This window comes from Octopus bimaculoides, chromosome 11, assembly GCF_001194135.2.
Source record: "Octopus bimaculoides isolate UCB-OBI-ISO-001 chromosome 11, ASM119413v2, whole genome shotgun sequence".
In the NCBI taxonomy this organism is placed as follows: domain Eukaryota; kingdom Metazoa; phylum Mollusca; class Cephalopoda; order Octopoda; family Octopodidae; genus Octopus; species Octopus bimaculoides.
Genome location: NC_068991.1, coordinates 17,094,690 through 17,106,909, shown reverse-complemented (window position 1 = coordinate 17,106,909; position 12,220 = coordinate 17,094,690). Strand labels below are relative to the sequence as shown.

Genomic DNA, 12,220 nt, shown 5'->3' with positions numbered 1-12,220 from the left:
TTTAGCTGCTATCTTCAGCAGCTCGAGGGATAGAATAAAAAGCTCACCCGATTCTGTTCAAGTGATTTCTATAATAGCAGAATGAGGGATTATGCAAACAAACATACATGTATCAAAGGATTTTTTTTTTCATTTCCCCTCGTATTTCCGACACCATCTTAGATTGAACTAAGGCGACGAGCTGGCAGAATCGCTAGCACACCGGATAAAGTACGTAGCGGCGTTTCGTCCGACTTTACGTTCTGAGTTCAAATTCCGCCAAGGTCAACTTTGCCTTTCATCCTTTAGGGGTCAATAAAAAAAAAAAAAGTACCACTCTAGCACTGGGGTCGACTTAATCGACTTGCCCCCTCCCTCGAAATTGCTGGCCTTGTGCTAAATTCTGAAATCATTAGATTGAACTAAAAGGAAGCGAGCGGGACGAAACATTGGTACATCAGTTTAAATGCTCGGCATTCCTCCTGGTTCTCTACGCTGAGTTTAAATTCCGCCGAGGTTGACTTTGCCTTTCAACCTTTCAGAGTCTATAAACAGTTGAGCACTGGCCTAGTGCCAAAATTAGAAAGAAATGCAAGATTTAAATATAAATTTCTTACGAAATAAAAAGACACGAAGTGTCAGGACCAAAAGGGGAATGGAAGTGGGTAAGGGAAATAAATAAAGTTATGAAGTACTTAACGAAAATTATTAATTAATGATATAAGCAAAATGACAACAATTAAGAACGAAATCTGATCGCAGATTCGAGTATCCAACAGCCTTAACTGCTCATATTTAATGACGCATTTTCGCTCGACTTACTAAAAATAACAGCCAAATCTCCCTCAAATTACACTTTGCAGGGTTAAAAAAAATAAGGACATGTTAAATAATGTAGTTCTTGGTTCTCTTGCACATAGGAAATGACGGAACGGTCACGACAGGAAAGTCTTTGATCGTCGGGCTGCTCGATCAGAGCTGACCGGGGGCGAAACAATAGTAGTAAAAACAATGACGCATTTCAAATATTGTAATTCTCACACTGGCACAATTTCTCGGAAGAAGAAGTGTGTATTGTCGACTGGACTATCCCCTCCTCGGGCGACCCCCTAAATCATAACCGGTACCTTATTTAAACATATTCACCACTGGTGATATGTTAAGTCATATCCCGCAGTTTGAACTACTAAGAACGTAACGAGCCAATGGAGTGTCCATGCGGTTGCTTAACACGCTAGAAATAGCAGCCCTTCCAAAAAAAAGGAAGGGGAATTTCACATCGGATAATGTAGTGAACGGATACGGCTGAAAATACAGGATGGTTATAGATGGTTTACCTCCGATCATACGTCTGCTCGACCAGCCAGAGCTGCCCTGGGGCTAAGCAACAACAGAGTTTCTTCGTGATTGCTAGAAATAACTCATCTTACCATCTTAAGAAAAGAGGGATACGTTGGACAAGGTAATTCTGAATATATTGCTTGGAATTTGAAAATTAAGATAGGATAGTCATGGCTGGAATGCTTTGATTAAAGTTAACCTGAATCTAAACAAACAACAACAAAAGGAAGGGAGAAATCGGATAGCGTAAGTCGCAAATATCCCAGAAAAGGAGATGGAACGGGATGAGATCACAGCTAGAATATCTTTTGATCATCGATCTGTTCGGTAAAAAGTCGACCTGGATCTAAAGGACAACTACTAAGATAGAGAATTAAATATATACTCGAAACCAGCTATCCTGGTACTCAACAAGGAGATCGCTGCGTTGTCATTCGATCTGCTAGAAATAGCAGTCTAATTCCTTTCGAATCACACACATACGCGCGCACCATGCTCCGCCTTAAAAAACACCCCGACAAAGACGGGGTGGTTACGACTGAAATGTCTTCGATCATAGGTCTGCTTGATCGAGGTTGACCTAGGGTTAAAAAAAAACAACAATAACAACAAACCCATAATTCCATCGACTGATGATAAATAATCTAAAAACGTTAAAAAAAAAAGCTGCTTCAGTAGTGGAAGAATTTGAAAGTAATAATTTAAATGGAGAAGGGAGAGGGGGGAATAAGGCATTATTAATGTATCAAGAATTTTATTACAAAAAAAAAAATAGACAGATCCATATAAAGTCACTAACGAATTTATGCGTCCGAATTGTTTACAAAAAAAAATGTCCAAGACATTTTTATGCAGACAATCAGGTTTAATAATGGAATTATTATTTTAAAACTACTTTGACAAGCATAAAACCTTAAATCTTTACAGAAAAGTGATCGTGTAAATGTATAGTTAACGTTGTTGGTGTTGATGTTGTGTAACCCCAGGTCAAAGGAATATTAGCCCTGATCGAAGGATTTCCAGGGAATAACCATACCGTTTATTTATTTATATTGCATTAAAAAAAAATTTATGCAGATAAGATAAAGCAATGAATGTATTAGCCGAGGAAAATTTAGTTGCTATAACTAGCAGACCAAGCGACCACGTTGGACCATGTTTTTTTTTTATCCAGACAGATTTAATAAAAGTGAAATTGTTATTTAAACTGTTTTAAATATGCATAGCACCTTAAATCTTAACAAAAACAGTGACTGTGTATACTGTACTGTCCCTGCTGTTATTTAACCCCAGGTCAACCCCGATCGATCAGATAAATCTATGATCAAACCATTTTTTTCTTTTTGCTAAGATATTTTTTTTTTACAGACAAGTACTATACCTAAAATTACATGACCCAATTTGTCCTTCCTGTTAGCTGAGGAAAATTTAGTTGCTATCTCTAGCAGAACGAGCGACTACTTTAGCGGCACCCTTGTTTGCTGTCATGTCTATAGGCCATGTTTGTTCCAAGTGGAAGAGGCGGAAGAATATATTGTGTATGATGCTTATGGCAAAATAATGAGCAATTCCAAAGATTGTGGGACATAATCAAATCGCTTAAATTTTTCGCCTGTCATTAGGTTTAGGTGCTGGTCGATATATCGATTGATTATTCACAGCAGATCTTATTTTTTTTTAAAGACTGTGTTACTACAGAGTTCAGCTGTTGTGAGGGTGAAGGTTAGAAAAACAAGTCAAAAGATTTAATTGGTTATTATTGCAGACTAACTAATTAATAGCTGAGATTGCATGTATCTCGTCTTGAGAGTGGCTATGACGGATATTAAGCAAGTTGCCTTGTAAAAAAGGAAATAATAGATAAATATATAAATAGAAATATTAATGATCATTAAATTGTTGGTGAAATACTATTTTATTTCTTTATTGTTTTATTTTATTTATTTATTATTTTTTTTTTTTGTGTGCCGATCAACCAACCTCATCGGATGTTCAAGACTACAAATCAGTGTTAACAATCATGACAAGGACAAATGCTAGAAACTATACGAACCAGACGTATTTCGCTGACTTCCTGAAACTGTAAATAAGTGAGGATTTTGTTGAAAACTTCTTTAGGTAAGTTTCGGATATTCAGAGATTGTTTCCCGTCATCGTCAGCAGCCATTGTAGCTTTTAACTAAATATACACACATTGGAGAAGTTGATGAAAAAATTTTAAAGGAATGCATACAACTGGAACGAAACAGTTCTCAGCTTATGACACAAAACGAAACGAAACTTCTCATAATAGAACTTCATTAATTTTTCTTTACAATGCTTAATTTTTTTTCTGTCAACGATTATAATAATTGACTTTTAGGTATCGCTTTTAGGCATGAAAAATGTATGAATATTATCAATTAGTTGGTTTAAATAGGAGTATGATGTCATTTTTGAAGTAGGTCGGTTGATCAAATTGAAGTTCGGGGTTCACTCCCTTGCCTTACTCGGCAAGAATTCTTCCTGTTTCTTCTGTATTGTTTCTGTTCGAGCGGACCTGTGGTCGTGGTTATTCCAGCCACAATAATCCCGTCGCTTTTCGTAATTAGTATGTCTTTTTAGATGGGATGGTGAGGTGTACTTTGGAAGAAGTTTGGCTTTTGTTCCTGCTGAGTGAACGCGACATGTGGAGGCTTCCTTATTAAGAATGGTGATTCTTCTTTCCCTCCTGGCAACTTCCCTCCCAATGTCTGCCAACAAAACATGCTAGAGCTAGACCCTATCCTGGCCAAACTGTTCAATCCCCTTACACACATACATTCTTCCCACTCTCTGGGTAAATTCTAATCTTTTGAAGCACGCTACAGTGTATTCCATTTCCAAGAAGAGTAATCTCTCTGACCCTACCAGCCAACACCCTATCGTCAACTGCCAATTGGCCCCCGTCCTCCCCGGCGAGAAATTTGATGAAAACATTGTTAGTACACTTGAAATCAGAAATGCAGTCAACCGTGCCTGACACGTGATTCATTCAAAACTGCCTACCCATAAGCTCTAATCATTTCCAGATTGCTCCAAGCCGGCGCGTTTTGGATGTCTCTCTGATGCACACTTAACGAACTGCTAGTTGTTACCTCCAAATCTACTCATTCTTACACAATATCATTCCACACCAAAGTATCATCCTAACTCTAACCCTAGACATTTCACATCAAACTTGCACTGACACCATAGTCTCAAAAATAACTTCAAAAAGCAATAATTTCTTCAGTAGAGAGATAGTCACAACGAATATCAAGAAAACAATATTGGATCCCGCCCCTATGTACAAGTAGCACCTAAGCAGAAATTTCTAGGTGTCTATTAATGCTAGCTACTCACCATCCCTGAAGATCTCCCCATAGCGAATGCCTATCCTCAACAGAGCAAAATATTGCACCAGAAAGATTAGGATTTCTCTCTGGAACAAAAAAAGAAAAAAAAAAGAAACAAAACAATAATAAAAGAACAAACAAACCAAACAAACTTCTTTTTGCAACAATTTATCCCCTACAAAGTTAAATCCAGATCTACAACGGGGTTGCTCTCACAACTGGGACGTTTTGCCGCTCCATATACCGACATGTGTCAGTGCAGCCTGTCGTTGCATCCACCCTTTATCGGTACTTGCTCTGATTATCCTGGGCAACATACCAAGCAGTGTCTCATCCAGTCCCTATCTCTACGAAATACTTCCTCAGTCGCTGTGATCATGTGGAATGTGGTCAACTAACACGAGCCGTCACTGCAGCCGGATCCTTGGAGAAGAGAACACGGTACGCAAGATCCAATTCGGAAAATCCAGCAACATGACTAAACAGGCTGAACTTACGCTCTTGAATCATACAAGTAACAGTATGCATCCCAGTTTCTGAATAAAGTCGTTGGTTGGATACAATATCCAACCAGTGGTAACCCATTACCTTGCGAAATGTCCTGGTACAAAGGAGGTCAGGTCCCCGGACAGTGTCCAAATCACTTAACAAGACAGGGAGGACCAGAGACCTGAAGACTCGAACCTTTGTCCTACTGCTCAGATATCAGCATCGCCAAACACCCTTGTCTAGTGAATCCATAACTGCACCAGTACGTCCAGGTCTTTTAAGACTTCAGACACGCAGCTAATGCTGTTATGCGCTACCCTGCCGGGATGAGTGAAGCGGTCAACAATTTCGACATTCTCACCCGCAACAGAGGCAAACGAGATGGAGTCCCCCAGGAAGCCAACGAAAGACTGGATTTTCGTCTTGACCTAAAAAAAACTCTAAATCCAAGTGGTTCTGAAAGGAGAGCACATACTAAAATCACATAAAGTAAAAAAAAAGTGCACTCCTGCTTCTGACCCAGAGATGTGCTGTCTCTTCTCTCTGCCTACCACAATGGTCTTTGTTCCTGCAGCTAAATTGTCTTATACCATTCTTATAAAGGCACTTCCAGCACAATCATCTCTCATTTTCTTGTCACCAGTATTGGGTCCAGTTCCTCAGACCTCGTACTAACCACTTCGTTTAGCCTCCCCCCCCCCCAGATTGTCGGTCCTCTGAAATGATGTCCCTGCACATTTTCCTCTCAAACGTTTGGAAAGGGCATGACACAGAAAAAGGTAACTAGTATGAAATTGGCCGACTTCGTTGGAGCTACGTAACAGTAGTTTCAATCAATTAGCTTCTAAGTTCAAATTATAGATATCTATTTCGTCCATTCTTTCTCAAAAGTCAATAGGTGTAATATATCATTTAAATTAAACGCACTTTGTACAAAAGACTGCCTAAGGAACGAAACAAAATTTGAAACAGTGGGGAAGTGGGATAGTGATACCGTTTCATTTCTAGGTGGAATATGTATAATTTCGTTTAGAGAACTAATACTCTTGGGAGAGGTATGAAAATAACATTTTTACACGTTCTTTAAATATTGTAGGAAGTGGGTGATATTTCTGCTCTTGTGAAAGAAACCACTTTAAAGCAAAAGTAAAATTATAGAAAAGTATTTGGAAAATTTTCAGTGTAATTACATTTTCATAATCAAACTTATATAACTCTAGAAACATAATTAAAACGCATCGCAACTTGTTACAAAAAAGAAATTAGTAAAATTTCCAGAACCGGAAGTTAGCTATGTGCGGGATTATAAAATGAGTTCTTTTTCTGTGAAGTTTAATTTGAAGAAAAAAAAAAGAAAAAAAGAATGAACATTTTATAATGTTTAAAGATAATAATGTTTAAATAAATATTTTTCGTTATTATTTTTTTATTATTCTGTTATTAAAATACGTTCAATATTGTTTCACTTTCCAGAAATAATAGTTTGATGCCTCCAATAAGAATTGAATGGTAATTAATTTTATTTTACACCGGTTAGCATGACTAGTTAAAAATGACGGCCACAGGAATCGCAGTTGATGGTTCCCGAGAAAAAGCTCTCACTGATTATAGAAAAAAGCTTACTGAGCATAAAGAAATAGAAGACAAACTCAAGCAATGTAAGTCTTTTTCATAACGGCTCTTAAGTAATATTTAATGCATTGATTTCTTAACACTGTTTCATAAACAATGCATTATTTCTTGTGTCTAACAAAAACCTCGGCACTATCGGATGTGTAAGTCTTTTTGTTTTAAATATTTATCTTACAATTCGTTTCGTCCCTATTATATTTAAGTACATATTGATTAATTGTTGAACTCGACAGTAAAATAGTCAAACATTCTGCAAATCAGATATAACTGTAGACAGTATTTCGTTATTAAAGCAAAATTTTACACCTGTTAAATATTACAAATGAGTCAACGAGGGATCCTATATGTTGTCTGCTAAAAATATCCGTTAAATCTCCCTCAAACTACAACCTTTTATGTATGAGAAAAAAATAAAACCGGCACTGTCATGGTATTAGCTGTCAGAAGCGAAAGTAGAAAAATCTAAACAAGGAATGTTACTGCTGGTTTGAGTTGAAATCTGTTTCTTTGGCTACTGACTGGCCGGAGCTATCTATCTATCTATATATCTATCTATCTGTCTGTCTATCTCTCTATCTCTCGTCCACCTTCGTTTGTTTCCGTAGAATTTATCAAATTAGAAAAAAAAACTTTTTGGCTACTTCCATCATGCTAGCTCCACACGAGGGGCATATTTTTGGGGTATTTAAAAGTCCATGTCTCTTAAGCCAATTAATACTATTTTCTGTTGTAGCGGTGGCGATGGCAATATCGCGGTGATTAATTCCAACTTTGGATTACGCGTGGTGGTGGTCATTGGTGGTGCTGATTGGTGTATGTGATTTGTTTTTAAAAACAATAATGAATAATGCAAAAATATATTTATTTATAAAGTTTAAACTGAATTTCATTTGTTTAAATTCTACGGAAACGCATTTTCTAATTTGATAAATTCTACGGAAATGCATTTTCTAATTTGATAAATTCTACGGAAACAAACAGGTTATATTCTTTTAAAATAGAATGGGTGGGTCATGGCTGGAACGCCTTTCATCAAAGATTTACTCGAACTGGAGTAATCCCAAGGAGCTAAACAACGTTAATTGTGAATTTCATCTCAAGATAAGATAAACCTCTTAAACAAGGATTAATCAGAAAAGAAGGGAGGCTCTGGTGTGTGTGTGCTTTTGGTAACAAAACGGGAGAAATAGAACTTATAACATGATTATATATAATTTTTAATCGACAGAACTTACAAAGTGACTTAAGGACCGAGAGTTACGTGTGTGGAACTTATCAAACTTCATAATTTAATGCCTATGTTCTATGCTGGCATGGGTTGGATGCTTTGACAGGATCTGTTGGGTTCACTCACTGCATCGAGCTCCAATGTCTGCTTTGGTTTCTACGGCTGGTTGTTCTTCATTACACCAAACACTTTACAGTGTGTACTGAATGTTTTTGTTTCATACCATTGGCACTAGTGAAGTCACTATGCTGCTTGCATGACTATGAAACCCGAGTGAATGTTGGTTTTATACTCAGGGATGAGGGGTTAAATTATGAGAGAAGGGTGGGGACAGAGCAGGTTCTTGTAGAGGAGCTAGATATATCTACTCACATTTAGAAGAGAGGACAAGAATGATCAATAGATTCTGAAAAAAGATAGTGGTGAAGAGGTATCCAGGTACAAGATAAGTAAAAGTGATTGGGGCAGAGGAACTAGGAAAGTATGGGGAATTTGCAAGGTAACAACTATGAAGATTGGATAGGGTTCAAGGGTGAATGTAGGGGAGGATGACAATTCATGCATAAATTGGGAAAGATAGAGGGATGTAGAAGAGAATTGGAGAGGAGCAGGATAGTAATTATGATACAGTTGACAGGTTGAACAAGCAAGAGATGACATGTGGTTGGGTAGGCTGCAGGAGTGGTTGGAGAAAGGCTGGCATAGTGCATAAAGAGATAATTTGGTGGTTCATGGGAGTGGAATGATCAATGAAACATATGGGGTGAGAGACCAATCTTAATGTATGAAGAATGGCTAACAAGTGAGATTGATTCTGGATAACAAGAAAAAGAAGAAAAGTGATATCAAAGGAGAGCTGCAGTGAGAGAGATTATGGGTATGATAGGAGAAGGTTGGGCAAGGCACACACACACACAGTGCTTCCAGAAGTTAGTTTCCCTGCAGTATGCAGGTCTTCTTGAGAATTGTGTATTGCCACACATTTTGGTTCTTTGTCACCTCTTCTGTGAGGCTCAGTGTTCTGAGGTCAGCCTTCATCACTTTGTCCCACATTTTCTTGGTTCTCCCTCTTCCACAAATTACTACCACATTGATTGGTGCATCTTTATACAGCTGTTTTAATTCCATATGCATCACATGTTCCATACTAGTGTAGTCTTCTTTCTTGCACATTACATCTGATTCCTCTTATACTCAGCACATTTATACTACGTTGTTCATGCTCACTTTACGCATACACTCACACACATATGTGACTGTGTGGTAAGAACTTTGTTTCTGAACCCTGTGGTTTTTGTCTGAAATTGTAGCTGACTAAAACCTTGTGAGTGGATTTGTTTGATGGAAACTAGAAGAAGTCAGGAAGGGCATCCAACTATATAAGATGGGCTTCTTTCAGTTTCCCCCTACCAAATCCACTCACAAGGCTTTGCTCAGCCCCGTGCTCCAGTAGAAGATACTTGCCGTAGATATCACGCAGTGGGACTGAACCTAGAACCATGTGGTTGGGAAGCAAGCTTCTTACAACACCTATTTATATACACACACACATATATATATATTTGGTAAATAGCACAAATGGAATGAGAGGAATATGAAATGTACAGTTGGGCAACATGAGAGGTCATAGCTGGCAGACAAAAATTTAAAAGGTGATGAACAAAATGTAAGCACACACACGCACACAGAAAATATGAAATGAAAAGTTGTACACAGTGAATTGCGCACCAAAATAAGTAAAAGGAAGGGTGAAAAGTAGATTGATGTTTTGTATGCACCCTTTATCAGAATAGAGTAAGAAAGCAAAATAGGCAAGAAAAAAGAAACAATACCTGTTTATAGCATGTGTGTATCTTTTGACTACATGATATATTTATAAAGTAATTGAATGATTTTCTGCTTTCTCTCTGTAGCTCGTGAGGAATTGAAAGAACTGACAAAACAATATGATAAATCCGAGAATGATTTAAAAGCCCTTCAGAGTGTTGGACAGGTAAGAAATTGTGTTATTACAAATACATCAACCCATCTTTTTGATTAGGTGTGAACTCTTATTATAGGAAGTTGTGTGCACAGTTACAAAGTTTTTATTTTTGTTTTTGCATAAAGTCAACTCTGATCAAAGGTCTCTCAACCATAGTTTTCCTATTAATTTTTCATGTTTGCCAGGGCCATGGATTGGCTCCAGTGGCACATAAAAAGCACCATTTGAGCATGATTGTTGCCAGCGTCGCCTTACTGGCACATGTGCCGGTGGCACGTGAAAAACGACATTCGAGCGTGGTCGTTGCCAGTGCCGCTGGACCGGTTCCCATGTAGGTAGCACGTAAAAAGCACCTTTTGAGTATGGTCGTTGCTAGAACCACCAACTGGCCTTCATGTCGGTGGCACGTAAAAGCACCCACTACACTCTTGGAGTGGTTGGCGTTAGGAAGGGCATCCAGCTTAGAAACTTTGCCGTATCAGATTGAGCCTGGTGCAGCCTCTGGCTCACTAGTCCTCAGTCAAACCCTCCAACCCATACCAGCATGGAAAGCAGATGATGATGATGATCTCCTTGCTAATTTTAGATGGCAGAGTGTTTGAAAGAAGATTTGGCTATCACTTCTAGCAGATCGAGTGGCTGTATCTTGGTTTTCGTTTCTCATTGTGTTTAACCTTTTTTGTGATGTCCTGTACCCATATATGCTTGTATGTATACATATAGATGTCGGTATGCACATATATATATGGATATATGCATATAATTATATATTATTTATGTTATTATATATATATATACACACATACACTCACTATGGGCAGTCCCAAAGTGGTAGCATGTTATCATCAAGGAACCAGACTTGATGGAAAATAACATATGCCAAGAGGCAGAAATCGAATGTTGAAAATACAAAGAGCAACTCATACTTCCTTGTTCCTTATCAACTCTCTCCAATGATAAATGCTCCTTGGTCTTCTATACTGCCCTTGGCTTGAACAAGTACCTCAGGCTCCAGCACCCTTCAAACCCATCAAGTTGAAAAGGCTCAAACACTGGCTGTAGATCTACTACTCAGATGCGAGTCAACACTGAGAGTGATATATACATATATATATGTTTATGTGTGAGTATGAGTTGGTGTCTTTCCATGTTTAGATACTGTGTAAACAATAGATAGTGTCTTTGTTTATGCTTTCCATGAAAACCAGTCTGATTGAGCTGTTTGTTGTTTGAAAGGTCAGAGGAGAATAGTGCCTTACTTGGAAACAAGTGATAGTTAGTGTTAGGAAGGGTGTACAAAGAGTGCTTAAAAGTTCTTGGCTTTAAGGGTGTTGTGTAAGGCCTGGTTGGAGATCTAACCTTCCAAGTTTTTTTACAGGGCTTAGAAAAACTGAAAGACCACTGCAATAAGTGTGTGAATCTGAATGGGGAATATGTTGAATAAAATCATTAACTGACCCCCTGGAATTTTTCAACACTCCCTCATAGAGTTATAGAAAGCTGCTTCAGTTAAGTCTCTTCTGACTTGTGGTTGGCATGGAAAAGTAGATACTTAGACGATACTGATGATGAGGATTAAAATGTTCCCATGGCAATTTTTATCAAACATAAACTGACAATATATCTTCAACTCACAATAATCTCTCTTTCTCTCTTACAGATTGTTGGTGAAGTACTGAAACAACTTACGGAGGAGAAATGTAAGATTTTGTTTATATTTTGAACTATTAAATTTTTTATCTTCTATTATAACTATCATCGTCGTTTAACGTCCTCTTTCCATGGGTTGGATGATTTGACTGAGGACTGGTGGACCAGGAGACAACACCAGGCTTCAATCTCATTTGGCAGAGTTTCTACAGCTGGATGCCCTTCATAACGCCAACCACTCCGAGAGTCTAGTGGGTGCTTTTATGTGCCACCGGTACGAAGGCCAGTCAGGCGGTAGTATGCCTTGCTCTGGTTCTTTTCATCCTGTGTTCAAATCCCACCGAGGTCAATATTGCCTTTCAATTGTATGGGGTCGATAAAGTCCCAATCAAATACTAGAGTCAATTCTTTTTTCTTGTTCTTGTTGAATCAGCTACAAGGAAGATCATAGGAGATAACTTGCAGTGTCCCTTTCTCTAGAAATGGATGGCTCTACTGGAACCATACAACCATCAATACAGTCATCCCATTTCTTTCAATACCGTTCTTCCCCCCCCCCCC

The 12,220-nt window shown here is 38.2% G+C and overlaps 2 protein-coding genes across 3 annotated transcripts in view; one reads left to right on the top strand and one right to left on the bottom strand.

Annotated features, from left to right (window-relative positions):
- The window catches only part of LOC106875619 (F-box only protein 28), a 14,657-nt gene extending 11,129 nt beyond the window's left edge, over positions 1 to 3,528 (bottom strand). Inside the window, exon 1 of the mRNA XM_014923837.2 lies at positions 3,374 to 3,528. Coding sequence (XP_014779323.1) covers positions 3,374 to 3,487 — 114 coding nt within the window. The 5' untranslated portion in view covers positions 3,488 to 3,528. The remainder of the gene's footprint in view (positions 1 to 3,373) is intronic.
- LOC106875620 (26S proteasome regulatory subunit 10B) overlaps positions 1,259 to 12,220 on the top strand; it is a 24,135-nt gene continuing 13,173 nt past the window's right edge. Inside the window, exons 1-5 of one of the 2 annotated variants that reach the window (XM_052971533.1) lie at positions 1,259 to 1,441; positions 3,318 to 3,438; positions 6,703 to 6,823; positions 9,939 to 10,018; positions 11,670 to 11,709. In XM_052971533.1, the coding sequence (XP_052827493.1) occupies positions 6,718 to 6,823; positions 9,939 to 10,018; positions 11,670 to 11,709 (226 nt within the window). In that variant the 5' untranslated portion in view covers positions 1,259 to 1,441; positions 3,318 to 3,438; positions 6,703 to 6,717. Of the gene's footprint in view, positions 1,442 to 3,317; positions 3,439 to 6,638; positions 6,824 to 9,938; positions 10,019 to 11,669; positions 11,710 to 12,220 lie in introns of both variants that reach the window. The other variant, XM_014923838.2, reaches the window with a different exon arrangement.